General features: G+C 41.9%; 2 protein-coding genes across 2 annotated transcripts in view; one reads left to right on the forward strand and one right to left on the reverse strand.

The window, feature by feature from the left end:
* Positions 1-4,481: 4,481 nt before the first annotated feature.
* On the forward strand, positions 4,482-16,689 carry CARKD (carbohydrate kinase domain containing; the record flags this gene model as incomplete). Its single annotated transcript, XM_009582323.1, has 5 exons — positions 4,482-4,532; positions 4,613-4,717; positions 5,066-5,186; positions 13,482-13,602; positions 16,196-16,689. Coding segments are annotated over 5 exons (549 nt in total), but the record flags the coding sequence as incomplete, so codon positions are not given.
* A 2,880-nt stretch (positions 16,690-19,569) lies between these two features.
* CARS2 (cysteinyl-tRNA synthetase 2, mitochondrial (putative)) overlaps positions 19,570-25,822 on the reverse strand; it is a gene marked incomplete at its 5' end in the record, with an annotated part of 33,092 nt that continues 26,839 nt past the window's right edge. Inside the window, 2 exons of the mRNA XM_009582324.1 lie at positions 19,570-19,728; positions 22,603-22,866. Coding sequence (XP_009580619.1) covers positions 19,654-19,728; positions 22,603-22,866 — 339 coding nt within the window. The remainder of the gene's footprint in view (positions 19,729-22,602; positions 22,867-25,822) is intronic.

Genomic DNA, 25,822 nt, shown 5'->3' on the forward strand with positions numbered 1-25,822 from the left:
TTCCTCTTTGGCTTAATTAGGGTAGAAGCTTAAACTTTGGTCTTCAATTATTAGGAGGGGAAGCTCTTGTTACAGATTTGTTCTAGCAGGAGTTCTGCAGTCCTGTAATACAGTTCATTGTTGCTGATTTTAATCACAGCGAGCTGGAACCTGTTTCCCTTTTCTCATTCAAATGTTGTGGGCTGTGGAATCACTGTTTTGGAGAGTCACCAAGTATTTAGCTAACTCATACAAAACAGAATATCTTTAGCAAGAGACTGCCCAAACCCCTTTTATTAGGACTCTACATGAAAGGTAGGAGACTGAAATTTGGGCCTGGCTGTGAATAACGCAGAGGAAAGATCCGAATTTCAGTCTTTGATGTCTTAGCTAACCAGTGTGGCTGTAGGTCATGAGGTTGGTTGACAGCAGTGTGTCACTCTCTCCTCCTCCTCATTGTCCTCTCTACTTGTGGCTAGTGCCAAGGTTGCCCTGTGAGTCCAGTCCTTGATTTCTGGATGTCCTCGAGTGCTTAGGAATTGAGTGAAGGAAGTGCTCCTGCCTTGTTCTGCACCAAGCTGAACCACCGCTGTTGTGGTGTAACACATTCTGTGCACAGAAAGGTAGTCCACTGGGATATCTTGGAGCTAGAATCTCCAAAATCTTAATATTCAAAGTGTTGTTTGAAGGGAAGTGGCGATGTCTTGGTTTTGTCATTGATACTCGTATGTGTTGCTGTTTCCTTGTGTGATTGGTGTTTGGATTTCAGGTCTGGTCTTAGTAACATTTCTTAGTATTTTTAATTAGCAATGTTCTTCTTCTAAATCCTTTTCCATATAAATAATCGTTACATGGGATAAAACTGAACAGATGGTTCCTGTGCATACATAGAGTCCGATCAGAAACTGTTAAATAGGTTTTGGTGCGAAGTAAAGTTAGTCTGAGCTGTGTTAATTGTGCAATTAACAGTGATGAGCTGTTCTTCTGTATGCTACAAGTATTAAACTAGGAAAGTCCATGCCAAATACAGAGATACAGATTCAGCTGAAAAATGATTTTTGCTTCCAGGAAGAAAATAGTCTGCATAGAGGATGTTGCCATTATTGCTGTAAACACCTCTTATGCAAATATTTTTTTATACAGTATCTGCAGTAATAGAGTGTTTAAAAGTGGGCTTCATCTCACCTAATTCTTGTGTCTAAAAATAAAGCAGTAAAGTGTCTCTGCTCCCTCTGTGATAGCTGAGGGGAGACAGGTATGTCTGTTGGTGATTCATCCCACCCTAAATGCGGTGTCTAAACTGCATGGGCTGAATTGCTCTCCAGTGGTGAGCCATTTGACTTTAAATGACAGCAGGTGAGATGTCCACAATCAATAGGAAACAGATTCTCCAATGAATGTTGTGTCCTTCAAAAGGGTTGTTGGCTTACAGGGCTTCTCTTATCTCTGTTACTGCTTTATTATGGTTGCCAGATTACCCCCTCCCTCCCCAGAACTTCTTCTCTGAGGTTCCTTGTCAGTCTCCAAGCAGTTTCCATCTGGGTTTAAGGAAGGAAGAGAAAAGGAAAATAATTAGGATAGGTTTTTGTTTGTTTTTTTTTTTAAATAAAAAATCAGCTTTCTGAATAAGACAGAGGACTTTGTATCCTCTGATTGTTTGTTTTATAAGAAGAAAAGAAAAAGCAAAGATCACTCAGTATGTTAGATTAGAAATTGATACCTCAGAGACTCATTACACAATAAAAGTTGTTTGGCCAGCAGGTTTTACTTAGCAAGATGAAATTTCTCTTCAGAGCAGAGGTCAAATACCTCAGGATTGTGGAGGACGTGCTAGAGAGGTAGGAACTCAAAACGTTATTAGGAAGAAATGCCTTATTTCTCTGGAGTGTACCACTGACCCAGACTTCCAGAAGGTATTTACCTGTACATATACTTTCATGCTTTGTAACTCCCACATTTTTTTTTCTTATATTTACATTCTTTTGGACAATGGATCTTCAGGATTCTTGATTTAGCCTGTTGTTAGATACATGTGTAGGTAGAAACAGAAATTCTAACCAGTAGTCAAGGTGACAATTATGAGGAAACCTGAAAAGGGGCCAAACAATAACAGCAATAGCCAAACCTTAACTGTTTTGGGAACAGAACTTTGGCAAAATTAGTTCCCTGGATTGCTCATAATGAATTTAAGAGAATAGTTTCGAAGGATAAGGACTTCTGAGATCTGATGTCTTCCTTCAGACTTCCTTATGGAATCCATTGGGGAAATCTTTTTTTGGTTTTAAAAAATGAAGTGTCATGAAAGACTGGCTTACTAAAGTTGACATACTAGAATAAACTGGTGATTCGTATTAGTGGGAAGTAGAACAGTAATCATTTTAAGTGTACTGAAGGAGTTTGGTGAAGCTGCTAATGTACAAAAATACTCTAATTAAAACCAGTTAGAAAACGAGGTTGCAGTAAATGGTATTTGTATTTTCAAAAATTGGGGGAAGATGATCTGAATGCTTTCTTGCTAACCTCTGGGGCTCAGTGCCATATGATATCTAATCAGAATAGCTTAGTATAGTTCAAAAATAATTGGACTGTTGGGTGTATAACATTAATTTTTACAGAAAAAAAAAACCCATAAACCTGTTTGCTAGATCCACAGCCAGTTTTATTATAACCAAGTGAGTCAAATTAAACATAATTGTTAATGAACTTAACACAGCAGGGGCAAAGCAGTACAGTTTCTGTGAAGGAAAACTGAGCTGTGCACATCTGTGCAGATTAACATTAATGAATAAAGAAATGACTCTGTCTCATAAATTTCTTAAAACCTTTGAAAATAAGACACTCTGGTTTTCAGTATGCCACAACTAATTCTAGGTATGTTTTAAGATTCCATCCTTGCACAGCTGTTAAATATACTTATTCATAAATTTGAATAATTTAGTAGTAGCTGAATGGTATGAGTTGTGTAAAACTTGCGATTGGTTCAAAATTATTTAAGTAGCTGAATATAAGCGAAGACTTGTGGTGTTCCCCTGGGATCCTGAGAAGGGTGGGCACCTGGCAGTCTGTGCCACACAGCCCAAGCTGAAACCTGTGCAAACGTGTGTATGTCATGGAAGGGTTTTTATTCTGTAGTAGCTTCTAATGTAGCTGCAGCTTGTGTTGAGAGAAGTCTTCAGGCTTGGAGCAGCGGGTAGCGTTTCAGTCTCATGCTTCCAACATGCAAACAGTGCCCAAACAAACAAAAGTAGTGTTGTGTTGAAGCACGCTGCTAAATTCTGGTCATACGTTTAAAAATAGAAGGGAAAGATTTCTACTGGTATTGGAAAAATCAGAATCGGCTAGGAATAAGTTTGTGAGGATATGTATATTCCATAATTAATAATTTACAGGAAGCAAGGTGGGTGGTGTTTATTTTGACCACAGTACAAGAACAGAGGTACGTTCAATACCCTGAGCATTAATCAAAAACTTCTTCCTTATTCCTGACATGTCTTGCTAACCTGTGGAGCTCAGTGCCATATGATAGCTAATCTGAAGAGCCTAATAATCTTCAAAATAATCATACTTTTGGATGGATACCATCCTCTTTTATCTTACACAGGAAAAAAATAAACTCTCTAGCTTCAAAGACAAGTTGGTAATGACCAACATTCAAAAAACTTGACTGTCAGCCATTGCTCATTAAAAAAGCTTGAGTATCAGTCGTTGCCACTGCTCGGTTAGGAGAGAGAACAAGGGCAGATGGTCTGCTGGTAGATACTGCTTTCTGAAAAACACTTTTGCAAATGGTCTGTTGTCTGGGCTGCCTTGGTTTTGTTTTGAAAGTATAAACTCCAGGACCACAAGTGAAATGACATGTCTTACGTACTGCTTGTCTCGGGATGTTGGTTTGTACATAAACTCAAATACCGTAATAGGACTATCATCAGAAAAGCAACTAAAATTAGTGTTATAGTTCTTGATAGATTTCTATCATGGCAGTACTCATTTGGATTTTTCTTTTCTTTTTTTTAATTGGAGATGTATGTTTACTACGTTGGCAGTAGATGCCTCATCCCTGGAAACATTCAAGGTCAGGTTGGACAGGGCTCTGAGCAACCTGATCTAGTTGAAGATGTCCCTGCTCATCGTGGGGAGGGGTGGACTAGATGACCTTTAAAGGTCCCTTCCAACCCAAACTCTTCTATGATTCTATGATTGCATGCCTCCTACAGCAGGGAGAGTGAGTTAGATTGCTTGCTTGTTTGCATATCAACACCAAGTCGCCAGTTACGGAAACCCTGTTGACACTGCTTATACTTGAACTGGGGAGAGAAAAATGTAACTGTAAAATCACCAGTTGATATGACAATGTCTTATATTGCTTTGCAGAATATAACAGATTTTTTGTATCTTATTTTGTAGAAACAACTTATGTGGTCAGATTTATTGTATGAATTTGTTTCAGATCTTACGAGATTTAAATTAGCAAACATCTTAAAGTTATCTGTATTTTTTTGCAGGGTATTATAGAAAAATCGAAAGTCAAAGGAATTCCTATCATTATTGATGCTGTAAGTATTTTCTTCATTCAGTCAGTGGTCTGACATTTAAGAATCTATTCAGTAAATGTTCTTCTTACTGGTTTTTGCAGGATGGACTGTGGCTCATTTCCCAGCAGCCTTCTCTTATTCAAGGCTACCAGCGCGCTATTCTTACTCCAAACTACATGGAGTTTAGTAGACTGTATGAAGCCATGGTAAGCTGTTTTCCTTTTTGATATTTAAGTATGTGTAAGTTTAGTCTTTTAGTCTGTGAAAATAAACAACTTATTACTGGGTTAAACATTATGTGCTGTTTCTTATATGCGAATTCTTCTGGGTTTTTATTCCATGAGATAATTGCCACAACAATGCATATTCTTAAACAGAGCTCTTTAAAGAAGACTCTTATGCATTTTTTGGCACTGCAGTGGGTATAGAATAAAAATACTTGGAAACACTGAAGGTAATGCTTCCCCCCCCCGTACATATGCTGAAGTAGCATGTGTTAGAGATGTTGTTCTAGTAGCACAATATGTACTGTGTATGGAATTCTTGTGTTGTAGCTTAGAGACCCCGTAGACAGTAGTGATCATCATGGATGTGTGTTAAGACTCAGCCAAGCCATGGGGAATTTGACAGTTGTTCAAAAGGGAGAAAGAGATCTTATTTCAGATGGAGAAAAAGGTAAGTGAAGCCTTTTGCTTTTAGCGATGTGATTTTTTTGTTTGTTTGCTTTCAGTCGTAGTCCAGCGGTTGGACTATATATAGTAACTGGTTGACTGTATTCCCCTGAAGATTGAAGGGGAGGGGTGGCTGTCTTTGAAGATCACCTTTAGATGATTTGTGTAAATTCATATTTTAAAAGAGTGCAACTTAATTTATTTGCTGAAAAAAGTTGCTGATTTTATTTCTCATTTAAATGGCTATAGCATATGTTTTACATTACACAGGTATTGAGAAATTAATTTTTTATTCTTTGTGAACTGTCTTAAAATCCTTAGCTGTCCTTAAAATCCTTAGCTATGTAAGTGCAGATGTCATTGCTAAATTAATACAGAATACTATTATTATCTTTTATAACAGAAAAACAGATGTAATATGACAACTGGTTTGTGCAGAGCCACCTTCCACATACCCCCATTAGTACAGATACTATAGCAGACTGTGAAGCAAGCTGGGATCTGGAAGCAATATAGTTACGCCTATGTGGTGAAGGACTTTGGTCAGTCATATAGTACCTAAGTTGCCCTGCATGAAGTCTGCTGTCATATTTGTACCCGTAGCAGACTTGATTTGTAACCTTGGACAGTCAGGCCAGGCTTAAAGGAGAATAAACTCTGCCAGAGGATAAAATATCCTGGCTCCAGTTTATGCCAGCTAGAGAGCTTTAAAGCACTGTTTTTGTGTCAAACTTGTTCTTCTTTATGCAGGATTGTTGCTTTTTTAATGAAAGATGGGAAAACTGGGTGAGTGCTTTAGATTGAGCACATTACCTAGTATATCTCTGTTCTCCTTTTGAGCTGTTATTCTTAAAATAAGTGTACCTCCACCGTTGCTGGAGAGAGGGGAGACAGAGTCTCCATTGCCTCTTGTCATGCAGGATTCAAAAAACCAGGAAACAACTGAAACTCTTTCCAATTTTAGTTTTGAATGTTCAGGTGTGGCACAAGTTTGCTGTATGTCTTGCGGGCTTGTGGGGCTTTTCGTTATTCCCCCCCCTTGTTCTTTGTCTCTGTTGTGTTCTGATATTTTTTCTCTTAGTTAAGTGGCTTTTTGATTTGAAATAAAAACAGTTCTGTGCCTTTATAGCAGTTGTTTGATGTCCAGCTATAGGCTGCTTTCTTGTTCTTACCTTGGTTCTATCACTGATGCTTTCTCTCTCCTGGATTACAGACATTACGGGCAGCATTGCTGAGCTGTAAGAAAGCAGTTGTCAGGTTTAATACCGTTTATAACGTCTGTTGCAAACACTGTTTTTAGGGTTCGTGTTGCCTGCAAGAAGGGTCCTGCGAATTTTGCAGAAACTATAGACTTCAGATTCCTTTTAACAAGAATGCTCTTTGGGTCTGGGAGTTACTGTCAGTCAATTTTTTAAAAGCTTCTCAAATGCAAAATTACACTGAGAAAGGAGATTTACTCTCTGCTCTGTGCCACAACACAGAACATGTTGTCGTGTCACTGACCTTGAATTCTCTCCCAGGTTTTTCGCTCTCAACTTCTGCTTTTTTCATCTATCTATTCTTTTGATCTGATGTCATTTTTTTTCAGCTGAGACAACATACATGATGATTCCAGTGTGAGGGAAATCCAGATCATTGGTACAGGCCAATGTCCTCTGAGCACAATCAAATACTATGAAAAGATCTGTGTACTTCTCTTGCCTTTTATTTTTCATGTCATCATCCATTTGTAGTGCTTAAGCCGTACCTGTTTTCAGGCATTCCCTGCTTGAAATGTGCTTAGCACACTGATATGTAGTTTCCATATATCACTTTTAAACTTTCTCCTTTGGGAATATACTACATGCATGCTTTCTGGAAAAAAGTAAGTCTCAATGCCCTCCAGGAAAAACAGAAATTGCAAAACTAGCGATGTAGCTTTAGCGTTCTGTGCTTGGCTGTTGTGCAAGGAAGGCTTTTTGAGGATGCTGAATTTGCAGCAGGGAAGACTGGCTTGGTGAATACTTTATAGCTTAGCGTGATTGTAGTGGTTATTTCCACAACACTTTTATTCATGCGTCTGTAGGAAATTCAGTAGACAAATTACTTCTGTTAGTTGAAGATGAAAAAGGTTATCAGGTGATTTAATAGTGAGCTGGAGGTACAGGTGTTGGTGAAGGATTACTGTCAGCAGATAGCTCTGTAATCTAAGCAGATGGACACAATAAATTCTGATTGGAAGCTGAAGCTTAATAAATTCAGATTAAAAGTAAGGCAGATTTTATTAACAGACAAAGAAATTAGCTATGACAGTAACATACCTAGAACTTTGACAGATTCCCAAACTGTGAAGTGTCTGGATACCTTTGAGGTTTGTTTTTACAGATCAAGATTAGATGGTGCAGGTGGTTCCTTATGGCTTTAAAATCAGCACTGAATCACGTACATGGCCTCTGTGAAATCAGTAGCAGTCCTCCACTATAAAGGAGATTTTTCTAAAATTTGTCTCCATTCCAGTTATGAGCTGCCAACTGCCCTGTAAACATAATCACCAAGATTTTAAATTAAGTTTTATATACTCTTTTTCTCTTTCCTTTTGCAATTTCACATTATAGCTTGGTCTACAATTGTTGATTCCCTGCTCTACAAAGATGAGCTTCACCATGCTCTTGGTAGGTGATATCAGTGCCATCACTGACCAGGGTAGGAATGAGTACTCAGCCTGTGGGTAAAAGGTAAGTCAGCTTTTATTCACTATGGCACAGCTCTCTAAGGTTTTCTTTTTATTATTCTTTGGAGAACTGGTCAATAATAAAGTGTGGTTATACCAGTCTTAGTTCCTAACATGTTTAAAATTTGGTTAGGTCCTTGAAGTAGAGGATTTGGATTTTTTTTAATGTTATAATAAGTTTTTCTGTATTTTCCCCAGTACCTGTGTTTGTCCTCTCCTCCTTTCCAAAAGGCAGACGTTACGGGTAACCAGCCCGCTGCTGTGTGTGAGTGCTTTTACCTGGAGCCAGTAGCCAAACATAATTTCTCTCCAGTTGCTGCAGCTATGGTCAAGAGAAGCAAAGCAGCATGTGAGAGGGATTACCGAGTACTGAATATGGGTAAAAAGCCAGCTTTTTCCATGAATTCCCAAGCAGTACTTGTAATTTTTGCCATTCATTCCCTATACAGCCAGAAAGGAAGTTATTCAGTGCTTGTTAGTCCCTAGCTAACTTAGCTAAAAGCTCTTACGGTGTCCAGCTCCCCAGCAAATTTTGCAAAGATTTTAACTGGGAGGCAGCACCTTCGTCTCCACTCCTGCTTCCGCAGAGTGAGCATAACAGGGAGGTTATGGTTCCTGTCCACTGTGCCGCTGTCCTCTCCATTGCACATGCGGCCCGGCCTGCTGTCTCCCTGGCACTGCTCATCTCATCTGTCATCACATCCGTCCCCTGGCTCCTGCACCTATCCAAGAAACGTAATATAAAATTTGGATTATTTTCTTTTAACTTAAATTGCCTGGTGTCTCACACTCAAGGACCTATCTAAGTTTTAAAAGTGTGATTAGGGAATATAAAAGTATAAGCACCCTTTATATAAAAGCCAACTTACATTTTCCACATCAGTTGAGTGATTTCTCCAGCCCAAGTCATCAACACCGGTTTCCCTGTCTGTATGCACTCTGGGACATGTTTCTGGGAGCCCACAATCTCCAGCTATGTGCTTTTGTGAACTAACTTGCAAAAGGAAAAAGATAAATTTCTTACTGGTATGAATATCTGCCAGGTCAGAGATGTATATTGGTAAAAGATTTTACTCAAGATCTGATAATGGTCTAAACCTGAGTCCTGCATTCGATGGAGCAAAATGGTCCTTGACAGCTATATTATTTTGCACAGAAAATGGAAATCTTAAGTCTCTTAATTAAACGAGAGTATTTGTTTGAGGGGTAGCTGATGTTAGCTGATCTAATCCAGTTGGATCATATCAGAAGTCAGAATGGTTGTACTTTTCCTGCGCGGATCCTTGAGCACATTAGGATAAGAGGAAAAGAGGAAAACAAATGCAGAGAACTTGTTCAGAACATCCGAGATTCAAGAATTAAGTTTTAATCTCCAAGCTGTCTTTTGGTCTGCAGCCTCAGAAAGTGTGATGTTTCACATAGGCTCTTTAGCCTTCTTTATCATCATCAGTATTATGTGTTTAACCTTTAGCTATCCTATATTTCACATTCTGTGTTTTAAACAAAAACATCAGAAATTACTCCCTTTTTGGAGGGGTTTTTTCACTACTACGAATGTTGCAAATCAAGAACACACAGACATAAATTACTTTTTATACTACGTGGGCCTTTGGTTTTCTAATTGTAATGTGTCTAGGAGTAGTGTTGTAAATAGGGCTGCCCGTGTACAGCCATATCAAAATTCGTGCTTCCTAGTTAACTCATAGTGCTTGATTTCAGCAAAACTACTAAATTCTAATTTTTTTCCTTCAAAGAGAGGGCAGCTGTTTTCAGTTATGTAACAGGCTGGTTTTTTAATTAAGCATACAATACCTGTAAATGGGTCATTCTTCTGGGCTTTGATCTGCCAGCACAGTTTGGGCTGGGAGTTCCTTCAGCTTAAAACTTGCTGGCAATGGTATAGTTAAGCATCACACCGTGGTTTGAATGCTTCCCCAAATGCTAATGTTTATCTTATCTTCAAGGAGTGCTGAAAAGGGAGTGATGGTAACTTTTTTTATGGCCTGAAATATATTAAGCATAGAGCTACTAAATGACTTGGCCATAGTTACCCTGGAAGTCTGGGGCAGAATTTTGAATTGTGTGGAACGTAAAACTCTTGAATTTCTACTTTTCACTATTCTGTCAGTATGACAGCCTTCATTTTTTTTGTTTCTGTTGCACCCATATTTCAGTACAAACTGTTTCGATGGACTTAGGTAAGCAAGAAATCTGGGTGACTGTATGTGAGGGACATGTTGTATTTGCTGTGTACAGCTCTGGCAATATTTATGCGCTGTTTAATTGTTGAGATTATGTTGAAACTGTTGAATAGGGTTGTGGTTGTTCTGACTTTAGCGGATCTCCTTGCCATACTTCATTCAGCAATTTCTTCAATGATAACATTTTTATTTCATCTAGCCTTTTGTTATGATAGTATATGTATGCTCCATGGGTAAGTGCTAGGGAGTAGGGTTTTTTTCAGAAAGCTGCTTGGCATAAATCAGATTTCAGTAAAAGACTGTCCATTAATTATACTGAGTTATTTTTTTCGATTAATCACCCTGTGAAATCATGACATCAGATTTGGTTGCCCAGACCTATTAAAAACCAAAACAAGACACCCTGCCCCAGCAGCCAATTTGACCGGCATTAGTTGTGTGCTTCTACGTCTTGAGGTCTGTCAGTTGAACTATAGATGAACCTCTCCATTGTTTTGATTGGGACTAGTGTCAGACTAATTGACCTTAAGTGGCCCCGGTTGCTGCCTTTCAACATTGACACACTGTGGTGATTTCAGTCTTTGCAGTATCCCTGTTGTCCAGCATCCAGTCACCTCCTCAGCTATTCCAGACTGGAAGAACCACGTTTTCTAAGCTTTCTGACGTACGTGTTCACCCCTAGTTGAACATGGTATAGCCTCACTGGGCAATGGACCGAAAAATACTTCATCCCCGTGTAAATACATCGTTCTGCATCTGTCCAGGGAATAGAACTACCTGCCTTCTCAGCATCATCACGGACTATTCAGTCATGTCCATCTAATCGAGGTCTTGTAACGTTGCCACTGGTTGTCACTGCTCAGTGCAGCGTATAAGGACGTCATCCCCTGTGGTCCTTAAAGAACTGCTTGATCTGGCCAGTGGGTCACAGACATTTAGTGGGGGATGTGGGACTGGGGGAGTGGGAAGACAGCAGTTTTATTTTTGTTGTTCTAGGAGAAGGCTTGGGAAAAGCATCAGGAAGACTTTGTCCTTTGTGGATTTGGCAGCATGCCAGTTTGTCTTGACAGTAGTGTGGGATTCCTTCTTTTATTTTAAAAGCTCTTAACGGTGACTATACTTCAGGGGAGTTTTTCATTCCTTTTCCCATTGCCTGTTGTAATGTTCATCATCCTTTTATTTTGAGATGTTCTTTGAGGAACTGAGCCTCTGCACAAGAATTGCTGGAGCATTATACCTTTCCCCCCTCATTCAAGTGAATTTCCTGTAGTTGTGCTTCTTTGAAGCTATTGCATGGATTTGTTTTCCAGCATCTCTGTGCAGAGTACAAAGGTCTGCTTTTCTGTTGCCTGTGAGGTAGTCTGCACATATTTGAGACTTACTTTTTAAAAAACCACAAACAAAAGACCGCTTCTTTTTTTTTGTAGCGGGGTATTATAATTGGCCTAGTTTGAGGAGATCTTGCTTTCCTGTACAGCTCAAAACTGACTGGAAGGTTGTGGGGCTACAGAATAGTGGCAGATGGTGACATACAGCTAATAAGCAGGGGCTTGTGCTCAGCTGTCAGTCAGAAGGCCCCAAAGCTTTTGAACAGAGGATTTCCATTCTGCCTCCTGCCAGGAGTTCAAGCTCTCAAAGAGAAAATCCTGTGAGATACCATCTTCAAAGTAGCAGAATTAGAGGTAATTTCTCTAAAGCACTGTATTTAAAAAAAAAAAAAAAAAAAAAAATAAGAAAAGAAAAAGCAAATTGTTGAATTCTGCAATGCTGGTATAATGATTACTGGACATACTCTGACATTAACTACTGCTCACTGAGAAACACATCCAGAATCTTAATTTTGGGGGGGAGGGGAGAAGAGTGATTGGGAAAATTAACTGCTGGCAACGCTGCAGCGATGTCTGCTGTGTTCGAGGTGACTAATGAATCTTTGCCCTCTCAGTGGCAGCAAAAATGCACAACTGTCTGGCCTCACGAGCCCAGCAATTACTGCTGGAAGAATCAGTCGGAAATGGAAGTGAAGTACAATTCTTTGCTGCACCGAGTGACAAAAAGCAGAAATGAACTATGCTAATGAACTGGAAATGGTCTACTTGCTTTAAGTAGTTTTCTACCTCTTGCTATTTAAGAAGATTCACCTGCAAGTCCTTCAATTTTGTGCAGATTTTTCCCATTATTTTGTAAGAGAAAAATTCCTTTTAAAAATGTGGATAGTACTCCCTCTAAAACATCTGGGTTGCTCTGTTCATACACCTTGGAGAAACCCAGCCCAGGTGACTTGAGAAAATTGAGGTAAGAGCTGTTGTCCAAGCAGTGTCTTGCTTTATACTTTGCTTGCGTACTTGGCGTGCTCGGGAGCGCACAAATGATTGTGTGCATAGCCCTGAACCTGAGTAGCTCCGCTAAGGATTACTGCTTGGCTACTGACGATTCTGCCAGCTCTTCTGTTCTCCTAGGAGAGGAAAATAAATTTCTCCTGGGTTTTTTTCAGAGCCTAGCAAGAAGGAAAGCTAAGGATAGATACATACCCACAGGATAGTTTAGAGAAGGGCAGCAGAATTGATGCCGTTTTCTTTTTGTATGCCTTATGTATCCTTCAGGCTTCCTGCTTGGGCTTGTTGAGAGTGGAGAACAAAGGAGTTAAATTTAGTGAAACCATTTGCATGTTCTTCATAGTTAAAGCGCTACAGAGAGATCAGTTTGACCAAGGTCCTTTGTATATTTAAAATAGAAATGTAACATCTGATATTCTGACAGAGCCTACCCACAGCGACACTGCTGACAGAAACATACACGGATGCTGAGGACACTGTTGATTGGCAGAAAAAGAGATCTGTCTTTGCATATGGTTTTTACAAAGCCTGAGGAAAAGGATGTTTTCAGTAAAATATCTTTCTGATGGGCATGGCAGAAGATTTGAGTTTTTAGTTCTACTTTGCATTTACTCTCTGTAAAACACCTTCACCTTTGTAAACTCTGAAGGTCAGAGACTCTGGAGAGCTGCGTTTGTGCAATGGCTTTGTGGAGGGACGTGGTCCGTTTTGGGGTGATTGCTCATCATGGCAAGCATCAGTTCATATGGATCACTAAACTCATTAGTGACCGAATCTTCTGTGCAGGCTGAGTGAAGTGGAGAAAGGGTATATGTTTTGCGATGTTATTTGTAAGGGACTGAAAAGTAATTAGAAAAGTATTTTTTAAATGTTAATGCAATAACTTTTTTTTTTTTTTTTAAGATTAGTGTATTTCAGCATATGCTGCTGCCTGTGATTAATCTCTCACCTGTTAATTGCTGTGTGCCTCAGAGGTTAACCCTCACAGCTGCAGTGATATCATTGTAAATAGAAGAAAAAATGCACATGACTGTTTTTGGTTTGTCTGTTCATAGTACTTGTATGCAGTCACGAAGGAAGCAGCCGGAGATGTGGTGGACAGGGGGACCTCCTTTCTGGTTCTCTTGGAGTCTTAGCACACTGGGCGTTTCTTGCTGGAGCAGAAAAAACAAATGGGTATGAATATTAATTAATAACTTCTTAATTCTTGTGAGTCTGTGTTCCCTATGTCAACTGTTGTAGACCTGCTATAGACATTTCCAAATGAAATTGGAGTCGTTGGGACTGAGGTATCCATGTACTTTTAAAAAATGTCAAGTGTTCTAGAGCAGTCTACATAATAGTTACAATTTTAATAAGAGAAACTCCTGAGTAATCTAACATCTCCCAAGTTTGAGGCAGAAGAAGAGTGTGAACCTGGATCGATTCCCAAGGACATACATGTATGGGATATGTGTTTTCAGAACCATTGAATGTAGGCAGAAACTATGAAGAATAAATAAGTGGTAGTCACTGGCAGTAATATCTGTATAATTCAAAAAACGTGTCATTTAGCTTTGTTTTTATGATTTGGTGAATCCTCTTGCATTGTACCTAAGTAGTTCAGTGGGGGAGGTAAGTTGAAACTTGCATATAAAATACAGTTTCAAAGAGGGTAACCATTTTAAGGCCAAACGGCAGTCCAGTTTGATCATACATAAAGCAGCCACGCAGCTGCAGCTGGCTGTTGGCTCGTTTGTTAAATTATGTCAATTCCTGTCCAACTAGTTGGTCCATCTAATCTTTCTGTCAAAGTAGCTGCTTTAAATAAAGTTGAAAGGAACCCTGTCACAAGCAGTTAGGGAGTAACAGTCCCTCTTCCCAATAAGTAATGAGCTATTGAAGCTTGAGGAGTGGAGATCTTTTGTAGTCTTTTGGATGCTACACGCAGATGCACACAGTTAGGTGTCCATGGGAGTTAACTAGTCTGTGCTTGCGTTGCTGTGAGGGCACTGCACTAGGTCCCCCAGGAGGAATGAGGGACCAGTTGAACCAGACCTTAAATTCTGAAATCTAACATACCCAGAATGAAAAATGAAACCAAGATTTTTGTGTAGCTGAAGCTGCAGCTGCCACTAAAGGAGGAATTTTGTTTTACTTCATTAAAAGGATGACTTCATTTTTGCATGGTGTACAACAGATCAGTATTAAATTGTTGGAGAGATTAGCAAACGCAGCACATGTTCTCCAGGCTCTCCTGACTTGGGCTCCTGTGGCTTTTCCAAATAGCTTACGCAGAAACTCCTTTATTTTATAGATGAAGGAAAAGTGGGAGAGTATAATTGGTATCAGCAATACATTGTGTCTCCTGTGGTGGTGTTAAGGTGACCCTTCTCAAACACCTGCTGTACCAATCCTGTTTATCTCGTGTGTTTCAGGAAAGGAGGAGCTTTTTAGGTTCAGTGAATCAGGGCATCAGCGTGTAGACTGCACTGCAGGCAGTCCAGCCAGTCCTTCCACGCTTGTGCCTCGCTCTGTTGTTTCAAAATGGGTCTGTGCAGAGCAGGATTTTGAAACATTAAGATTGCGCTGGCTTTCAGGGGTGCTAATGGCGTAGTAGGTAGGATTCTCCTATTAAGTAGACAGGATGTCTTTGGAGTACGGTGTGTATCAAACTGGTTACACGGTAACCTTAGAAATAGGCGCTTTAGCCGTCTTGAGCCCAGAAGCCTGTGCCCAGCTCTTGTTTCAGAGCAGCATTTGGGCATCCAGGATTGACTCTCAAGATGGCTTAAATACTCAGTCCTGCACCTTGATGAGTGTATGAAGTTGTTGTTTTCAAGGAAAAGATACTCAAAGCTGCCCTGGTAACACTGTGAACTCACATTCTGCTTTGCCTGTGTTTTGTGATCCTTCACAAAGCTCTTTCTTACCGGCACAGGAGTCAGTAGGACCTTAGTGACTTACAGGCAGCACTGTCCCATCCATGGCTGAGCTTTGTGAGGTTTTAACCAGCCAGCAACTGGAGCCCAGGGCTGGCTGCTGAATTACTCTGCAGTTGTTTTCCTCTGCTCTGGTGCTGTAAGGCAGCAGAAGCAGCTGCCGCGGCCCAGCCTGTGAGAAGGTGCTCTGGAGGTGTCAGGGCTGTGCTGCCTTCTCTGGGGGAGGTTCAGTACTTGAGGACTGGGGCTGGGTACACTCTCTTAGGCAGTTTGTAGGAGACATTAGGAGAGTGTGCCTTAATTTCTGTTGTGGTCTACAGCTGTCACTGTACCCCTTTTGAGCTGACCTAATGAAGGCTCTAGAGCAGTGACTATGGCCCTGTTAAAAATCATCTCGTCCGCATCCCCACATCCTCCCCCCCTGCCCTCACAATACAAAACTAAACTGAGTTACCCAGCGAGTGGGGAGGAAGGGGAGTTAAAAGGCTGCCAGGTGAGACTTCAGTCTTCCTCTGAAGGAAGGGATAAAGTTTCACATCGGTAAAACTAGACATGGAACACCTTCTTACCCACTTTTTAAGCATGTTTTGCTTTTGCATCCCTTGGCCCTGGTGGTGTTTCTCACTCAGTCACATGCTGTGCCATGGGAAGGGAAGTATCTGTTAAAAAAAATTCAGCCAAAGGCGCTCTGCAATGCAAGCGTCTGAGAAACACAGGTGTTTGCTTAAGAGGCCTTCCAGACAATGCTGACAAACATTTATGGGTACAAAGATTATGTCCACCACCTTATGAATTACATAAGAGTGTTCAGATGTTGTTTATAATGTTGGGTTTTTTTTTCCTTTTAGTCAAAATCCCTTTCTAGTGGCTGCGTTTGGAGCTTGCTCTCTCACGAGGCAGTCTAACCACCAAGCCTTTCAAAAATTTGGACGTTCAATGACTGCCTCTGACATGGTTTCAGAAGTTGGAACAGCTTTTAGCAAACTTTTTGAAACCTGAAGCCAAAGCAGCAGAGAAGAAGAAAAGGAAGGACTGCAAGAGTAATTACATTTACCGTAGAATTTACATAAGTAATGCACCCTTTCAAGTGCTGTAGCAGCATTGGTATGCTAGGTAGATTTTTTTTTTTTTTTTAATTTTTAAGAATAGAAAAATATGATTAATGTAGATATTTTTTAAGAGTTTGGAATACAAAAATGTTTTGGCTGAAATAAGCTGTAGTTGCAGATCTGTTATAATATAATAAAACTAAACTGAAAGTATTCCTCTGTTCTTTTTGATAGTTATTGAGCAATAACTAAAGTGTGAACAGCAAAAAAAAAAAAAAATGCACTTGATACTTCGATAAAATTCTTCCACCAGCTCAACTGAATTTCTTGGATTGCACCAAGGTTGTCATGTTTTCATTCTTAGACCCTCTGTCTAGAATTAGCTATTGCACTTCATTTTTTTGCCATGCTAGTATATTAAGAAGCAAAAAGTAAGCCTCTTTGGAAAGGGAATGCATGAGAGTTGCTGTAGATTTTGAATGTAATTAGTTGCCTTTTCCCATTCCCGGTCCCAGAGGCAGCGTTCATTTTGACAAGACACCCCTTCCTGCAATGTCTTGGTTGTGGTTTTTTTTTTTTTTTTTAAAGGTTCCCCCATTGCAGAATAAGGATATACTGTAGGTATCTTAGCATTAAACAGTAATTATGCTTACCTGAAAAAAAATATTTCCTATTCCTTTAGCTGACCTTGACTCATCTGGAACTCAGTATGATGAACTTTGTGAAATTATCATTTAGAGAGGTACTAGGCGGGGTAAGAAACTTAGGGATACCTAACTGAACTGGTCAAACTCTCAGTGATCATGGAAGAGTGAAGTGCTTTTAAAACTCAAATTGCCTGCTGAGTTAGAGCTCTGAGAAGATCAGCGTACAGATACGTAGGCGGCTAGCTATTAACCAGCAGGAGGAACAAAAGGCAGCCAACAGCACGTACCTGTACCCTCGTAGTGTTGTGCGGGCAGCCGTACGCTGCAAGTCAAGGGCAGGAATAGAAAGATGGTGGTCGGTGTTTGAGCTCCGAGTGCAGCACCTGGGTTTAGGGGCTTTTTGCTTGATCCTTAGCAAGACAGACAGGACTTCTACTGTTAAGGCCATACCTGTCTGGCTCGTTGGCAGGGCAGGTGAGTGTTGGGTATAAAGGGGAAGTTGCGTGGGATTTTGCACAGTATCCTTTCTTAAATTTTTGGAAATTCAGTCAAAGCTTGTAGGGATTGAACCAATAAGGAGAGAGGGGCAAGTTCATGCAAAGTACATTTCAGTGGGTACTGCCCTTAATCCTACAATCTAGCTCCAACTGTATATACTCAATAAAGCACAGAAACAAGCGTATAACTTGTCTAGTTATTGCAATAGATGTTATATATTCCTTGCAGCCACTCTTTTCCAGTGATCTAGCTCTAGAGTGGAACATGATGTCACGCATACTAGCCAGATTGCATTCTCGTACCTTGCAATAGCTGCCCACAGAAAGCACCTGGAATCAGAAAGGCTGCTCCGAGTATTTCCCTTCAGCCCTTATAGTTGATATTTCTGGATGCACTGTGACTACTACCTCACCCCGATGCATTTTTGTTTTTCTTTTTAAATCAGTTACCTATTTTTAAAATAGGTTTTTAAATGTTTGCTCATTTTGGTCTATGAGAGTTCACAGACTTTTTAGATTAGAGCAATGTCTACTCATAAGAGATAGGGTTTTGGTGTTTAATTTAAGCAGTTTCGTAAACTGTCTTTGGGGAAACTAAGCTACTATTGTTTTTCCCCCTAAAACTACTTGAGAAGCCCGGCTCCTTTTAAATAAAATCAGAAAGTTAAAACTGATTTTAAAATGGCTACTGGATTTCCTTTAAAATGAGCGTTTTTTTTGTGTTTAGAACATCGGTGGTATTATAATCTAAATGGCATTTGTAGGCGAAGTCAATCAATTAAGAGAGCTCAGTACAGATTTCAACCTGCCGTGTTGGTTTTAAATCTACACAGAAGTTGTAACTCTGTTATTCACTAATGTATACAAATTGTTACAATTTTTAAACATTCTGGAAATGTAGCAGTTTCTTTTGGTAGGAAATAAAAATAATAGCAAATTAATTGTGTGTACTGTTTGGTATGTTGCTATCACATTTGCCGCAGAAGCCGAGCTGACTGTTCACCATTCATTCTAGTTTACTAGAGCAATACAGCCATCAGCAAACTTAAAATACCAACAGTGTCAAATAAGCATCTGCCAAAGCGCTAATGAAGACCCCCCCATCTTCTCTAGGAGTACCGATACACAAAAAAGGGAGCAGAAAAACAGCTACGTGTTTTATTCTCAACAATATAAGAGACAGCCTTTATCCTTTTGAACAGATTACTTGTGTGAATTGTATTTTCACATGAAATTCCTTCCAGGTGAACCCATGTTCTTATTTTTGTTACCTTCTCATAAACTGATTTAAAGAAGGTAGGCCAGTAGGTGAGTACAAGCCCCATGTAAACTCAGCCACTAGAACACAGGTCGCCTTGTGTAAGGCCTGCCTCTCTGCATCCACCTACAGCCACACCGTCGGGGGCAGGGGTAACACAAACATGGCAAAAGAAAAAAGGTAACTGAATAGGTAATAACTAAACATACTAATTTTATCTTCCCAATTCTGATGGAGAGATCCTGAGCGTGCTGCACTCCCAGCGCGAGGGAAATCTCAATGTGTGCAAATCTCAATTCTGTGCGAAAGCAAACTGAAAAGACACCAAGCCTTACAGATAGCTGGATACCATCATATTACGGTTAAAGATTTCACAGACCAAACCAGCAACTCTGCAATAAGGAAATACTTCAAGGCTAAAAGTGTCACCTCCTTCTGTGTCTGAGGGGAACACAACCCCTGGGCATAAAATGAAGCGTTTTCACCCTCGAAGACAGGCCTAAATTCTTGCCTCCGCCTTCGCTATGTTTTAATTCTCAGCGCCAGCTCAGCAAAACAGGGTGCGAGTGCAGATCACATAGCAATTGGGGCTGGGGCCCTTCCTGCATTAGGATATACTGAGGCTTGTGCCTGACAACACAGCTGCTTCCATGCTGCCATGTTTGGGATGCTTCCATCACCTGCGCTGTGTACGCACCTGCTGCCAGTCCTGTATTTATTTACCTAGTTGCAGTGTCAACAGTTTCACTCAGATTATATCTTTGTTAGCCATTCTGTTCCAGAGATTTTATTTGGAAAGTATTAGTATTTACAACTGTTGCAGCTGAAATAAAACACAAGTCCAAGGATGAAGGATCAGCTTTTTTTCTCGGGCTGCTGTTCTGCTTCCCCTCCTTCCACAATTTCCCAGGTTGAAACAGCAGCTCTGTCCTGTAAGAAGCAGCAAGCGGGTCAATGCCAGCAGTCTGGATCACACAGGTATCATACACGTGTAGGTAGCTGGAGGCACAGGTTTTTAACCAAGCTCCATACAGCAAAGCTATTAATCCAGTTAGGTAAAAGAAGCCATACCATCTCACAGGAGTGCCGTTGCTACTAATAATGCTCAAAGTTGTAAAACAAACCCAGAAGAAAACCCCAAATAGAAATGTCCCCTCTTTACTGTGGGGTGGTGCAGTGGTGCGTAGTCTCTCTCATATGAGTAACTTCTGTTAAACTCGGGCAATCACATGTTCACGTTTAAATGGCTCGTGTACATGCAATACTGTCATATTTTTGTAAGAGAACATTACAGTCAAACTTGAGCATTTCTGACTCTTAAGATCTAGCTGTTTCACTGCAATTGTTGAAAATAAAAATTATTCTGAGTATTGAAACATGACAATGTTACGTGAGCTCTGACTCATGAGAGGCTGGAATACGACGTAGAATTTTCTTTACATTGAAGTGAAAACTGTTTTTGATGCGTAATCACCTAATTACTACATTTCACTCAGTAGCACACATTAGCTTGCATTTAAGTACACTATAATGACATGAAAAGACGAGTGGATATTTTGATCAGTTTGTTGCAAGTTCTGTAACTTCAGACAAACAGAACATCATCTGCATCGGGCAGCATGAGAGAAGAAACCAGTGTACAGAAATCACAAACTTACAAGCCGAAGGAGAAATTACCCTTTCTACAAAGCTGATTTTTAAGGGAATTAAGTTACCAGTTGCTACTCACACCCTAGAGCAGCCAACCCCTCCTCACCCAGCCCCAAACTAGGGGCTCCTAGTCTGCATGGGGTGGAGATGAGGCTCGTCTGCTTCATCTGCTCTGCTGCTTTTCTTCCTGCACATGCACCTGAGAAGTCGCTGGCTGTCTTCAGCCGCACATGACAGAGGGAGAACGTGTTAACAGATGCATTGCTGCGTGTGTATTGTGGGGCTCATAAAAGTTTCATGGGAATCAGAGGCTGGGTAGAAAAGAGAAATTCAAATTACTTCCTCAAGTGCTTATTAGGCACGCAGGACCCAGCTGCTAGGCGCTGTGTTACCGTGGCATTTTTGCAATAGCCAACCCAGGGCGGCCAACCAACCCAGCCAAGCAGGCTCATGCTGAGCACGAGGGTGGCGAGAGCCCTGCTTTGGGTAGGGCCACGTCTCGTCACGTATTTGCTCTGGGAACGCACGCGAGGAGCTGCAGAGCTGCATCCCTCGATTTGCAGGACTCTTCTGGGATCCGCAAAGGCAAGAGCTGGGCAACCTTCACAGCACACCTTCAGATACTTCCACTTGTTAAGCAGCAAAACAAGCAGGAATTCAGCTTGGGATGTGAGCTGTGTGTGCTCGTACCTGCATGGATGCTTCGTCTCCTGGAGCAAACTATTTTCGGACAAGCAGGAGACAGACTATGCTGAGCTTCAGGTTATTAAAAAAAAAAAAAAAAAAAAAAGAAAGAAATGGAATGGGCTGAATCCTGGCTAAAGCCACTTTCTAGGACATTATTAAATGTCCGTAAATCCCTTTAAAAACAACCCAAATTAAGTCTTCAAAAGAGTGGGGGTGGGGCCGCGGCCATTTTGCCAAATAGATCAAAAGGGAGTCGTCTTCTCCTAGGCTTTGTCTCAGTACAGTTGTTTGGATTTGCAAACTTTCCTGGCAGATAAGTGGAGCAAGGATTTAGCTATGTACAAACAAGTTAAGGAAGCAGGTGTTCCAACTTCCCACAGTCTTCCTTTGCTTTCCCAGCTGTAGCTCACCACCACTGCGCTTTGGCCCTCACCCCAGTTTGTATCAGCACGCTCACTTTCGTCTGAGATCATGAGACAGCTGACCACACTTCGTATTTGGTTTTAAGAGGTGTGTTGACAAATGGCAGCTCTCACGTTCAGCAATTAAAGAGGATGTATGCTGTCGCTCCCTAACGTCATTGTGCTTCATATCCTCCCGCTGGTAAAACGATGCAAGGAGACTACGCCAGGCTCAGTTCCCGAGCAAGGGAAAAACAAGCAGCATGAACTGGAAGGAGGGAGAAAGATACTGGGGAGAAAGTGGAGGATTATTCTGGATGTGAGGAGCAACACTGACCCAACAAGGGCTGGAGCTGAGGTGAGAAGGGCAGGCAAGCAAGAGGAACTGGAAGAAGCAGCACCCCTTAAAGAAGTAATGTAGCACCTTGAAACCAGGTGGAGACAGTAAGCCAGTGAAGGGATTTCTCTTGAGCAGAAGACACCATTGGGGTAATGGAAAAGAACAGTGGCATTAGGTATAGGCTAAAAGTTGAAAGCAGGGTGGAGAGAGGACTGCTACAAGAATCAGGCAAAGTACTTATGGCTCAGGAACAGCTGGGAATGGAGCTGCTGAAGATGGAAGAGGCTTTCTTGTGAGGACTTAGCATTTTTGGTGGGGGAATGTGGGGAGGGAAGGCATTATTTTCATAAGTCATCTCAGTTTACTTTCCAGTTCCTCTGCAATCTAAATTTTTAAAGATTGCACGCATTACTCATACCCTTCCTTCTGGATTGAACTCGGGCAACTTGGGGATTTCTGAATATTCCGGGATTTTCAGTGGCTAAATAACACACCCTTAGTAACTGCAGAAGTAGCTACAGCTTGCATGGAGTCACGAAGTTGAGGGGGAGCAGAAGAGAAAGCTAGCAGTACAACCAGGCAGGGGCTTAACTTCCACCTCCCGCCACTGCAGTCGTACAGGGAGCAGGGCACAACACTGAAAGCTGCCGAAGGGGCACAAAGGGCAAAAATAAACACCACCTTAAAAAATGACTAACGGTTTCACAAAGACGGTCACTGTTCTACCTTTATGTGGATTCCAAAGGCAGCAAGGTCTCCACGCAGACTGTCACAAGCGTCCAGGAGGGGTTTTCTCTCCTGCATTAACTGCTGCCTTTTTTCCTTCTGTTCTTGTTTCGGTCCTTTGGCTCCCACAGCAGCCTCTGTTGGCACAGCTTCTGCTGCTTCTTCCGGCAGAGCAAGCGCGTAATGACGAACCTTTGCACGGAACCTTACAAGCTCGTCAATGACATTAGAGAGCACAGCTGAGTCGCCTCCTCCCAGAGCCACCTAGAAATCAAAGAAGTTGCTTTACAAACATCTGAGAACAATTTAAAAATCAAACCCAACTCAGTAGCATACACTGAGGCCTTGTAATCTGTCTTGGTTGTGCATCTTCCATTGTATTGGTATGATTAAAATGTCGCAATCTCACTAATGCTGGACAAAAGTTACAGTACAGGCATACTTGGAAGTAGTTCAGTGTATTCCTACACAGGACTGCATCTATCTTGGAGCAGAGGGCTCTCACGATTGTAACATGCTGCATAACCCAACTGTGGAACTCATCGCCACAGGAAACCTCCCAGATGCCAGAAGTGTGCATAAATTAAAAAGGGATTAGACAAAATAATGGAAGAAAGGCCTGGCAACAGCCATCCGACACAGCAAGGGAAGCCCAGCCGCCAGCTCAGACAGTCCCTCGGCTGTAAACATCTGCAGAGCTAGAGCGCACTGGCCCCTTACTCTGCCTTTGAGCTCCAGACCCTCTTCAAGAATCACAAACCAGGAAAATTAGCTATTTTGGCTTTAAGTCTCTAGACTACCCTTTCTCCTTGCACCTCCCCAGATCGCAGAACTTTTATCTGATCTGCCTTACCCAGTTTCAGCCACCCAACAAGACCTGTCCGAGCAGCAGCTGCTGCACACAGCATGTTTTCCGGCTGCCCTGGCCCCCTCCCTCCCCCCCTCAGCCAGCTCCGAGCTTCCTCGGCCTCCTCTGGCTTGACAGAAGTCTCGCTGGTCCACACCATGGGAAGGGAACGGCCTCGCTCCTCCTAGAGGGTCCCGTTCCGACTGCTGCCGGGACGGGAGCTCAGATGCTAGCAGGAGAGGAAGGCCACTCCTCGGCGCTGGCACAGCCAGGCTCCCAGTCTCACTCTCGGCAGAGAAACGATCCCCATTTCTCATTAGAGGCAAACTCCTATGGGGGAGGAAAAGGAAAAACCTCCGACAAGCAAGAAAACGCTGTCGCAGTATTTTATCACTAAGACACAAGAGGGGGGGAGCAGACAACGGCACAGCGAGATACAAAGCACACCAAGGCCGGGGGGCAAAGTCGCTGGCAGCGATGCTCGACTGGGAGCAGAAGAGCAGCTGAGTAATTAAAGCCAGAGGGGACTGTATTTAGTCACCAAACAGCAGGCTGGAAATGAAAGGGAGTAGTTTCAGAGGTCACTGACTGAAGCAAACAAACAAAGAGGAGGAGAAGGAGGTGAGGGGGAAGCTATTGAAGGGCTAGAGTGCGAGATGCTCAATGCTCTCCACAATCATAAAAGGCAGCAAATTTCCCAAACTTTCAAAACATGTAAACATACTGAAGAAGTTTATGAGACTGAAGAAGGTAATAAATCCAAATGCCAGAAATGCTCCATCGTAACCTGGGGCAGGGAAAAAGAGCAGGATAAATGCTTAAATACAGAAGGGACAGGAAAGATGAATGATAAGGGGAGCAAGAAACACGTCTGCAGACACCACTGCCAAAGTTCAAACCAGGCATGTACTCACGACACAAAGGCAAGATCTTCCAAAAGGAGGGGCACGTTTAGGAGATGAACTGATCCAATTTCCATGTAATCCACTGTGTAGCCTCTCAGGGCTGATCTCTTAATTTCTTCTTCTGCAGTACCAACCAATCCAAAAGGCTCGTAAGAAATTCTGTGTGGAAGTTTTGCCCTTGCCTACCCCACAGATGATCACCCGTTTGCCCCTGGCTGCACCCAGAACACAGCGCTCCTCCGCAGAGCAAAAGCCTGCAGCTTTGCTGCTCAGCCCTAAACAGGCACGATGGTTTCCACCCACTGGCTAGAGTCCCCAGCAGTAAGTGGTAAGACTGCCTAAGAGAAAAACATTTCCCTAGACTTCTGTCTGGTTAGTGATGTCTTCTAGAAATTTCAGATGGATTCATATGACCTGCCCGTGGCTGTCCGGGCTCCTTCTCTTGTCAACGCACAGAGAGAGAGAAAGAGAGAGAGTCTTATTTTACACAACCACCAGGCTAAGATGAACCGTCCCTTAGCGGTGCCTTTCTCTCTCCACCAACTACTGCAGAAGCACAGGCAGCTACATTAGACCGTTAGGCTAATTCGCTGAGACGAATGCCATCCTAAGAGCAAGACAGACCCACGGGCTATATGCAAACATCCAAATGAAGAGGGCCCAAACACTGCTCCCCGTAGCCTCTACATTAAACTGCCTAGCGGCAGCCAGGCCAGCTAGCCCTCTCCCAGGCAGCCCACGTGCCAGGACCTGTGGTGGTCAGGGACTGCTCCCGGCAAGCTGCATGCCTGGGAAAGGTTGAACACTGAGCCGTTGTGGCTGGTCTCGAGGTTAGAGAACAATCCCTGCACCATTTTATTTACTAGCTTGCGGCAGCCCACAGACCTTTCTGATGAAGATTTTGATTGATTCATTTACTGGAAGCTGAAAGGAAAGAGCAGAGGGACAGAGAAGGGTCTGACTTCTCTGCTCCTTCTTTTCTGCCTACCTCGCAACAACGTCTTCTGCTGACCCTGCTGCCCCAGAGAAACCAGCACAGCACGCAAAACAGAAAACCATTCAGACACTTGTTTCAGCAAAAATAAAGACGCAGCAGGCACCTGCATACAGACAGCCCAGAATCTGGAGGAATGACTCTGACATCCAACTGACAGACAAAAATAAGTGTTTAGTACGCCACTGAAAATTAACTTGACAAACCATGTGTTATCAGGAGTAACACATAGTCAAATCACATCCAACTGCCGTTTTAAAAGAAATTTTGTGGAAAAATCCACAAAGAGGCAAAGCAAATATGTCAATTTATTGCTACACTGCCTGACTTTCAAAGGATTAATAAGGTTATTTACATTTTCTCATCCTCTTCTTCTCCCCCACCCCCCAAAAGAAATTTTTGCAGAAGAGTTTCTCTAAAGAAAGTTTTCAACTTCCTGGTGTTCAGCACCAGATTTCAGCAGGAGAGACGCAC

The sequence above is a fragment of the Fulmarus glacialis genome, unplaced genomic scaffold (assembly GCF_000690835.1).
Source record: "Fulmarus glacialis isolate BGI_N327 unplaced genomic scaffold, ASM69083v1 scaffold6297, whole genome shotgun sequence".
Lineage (NCBI taxonomy): Eukaryota > Metazoa > Chordata > Aves > Procellariiformes > Procellariidae > Fulmarus > Fulmarus glacialis.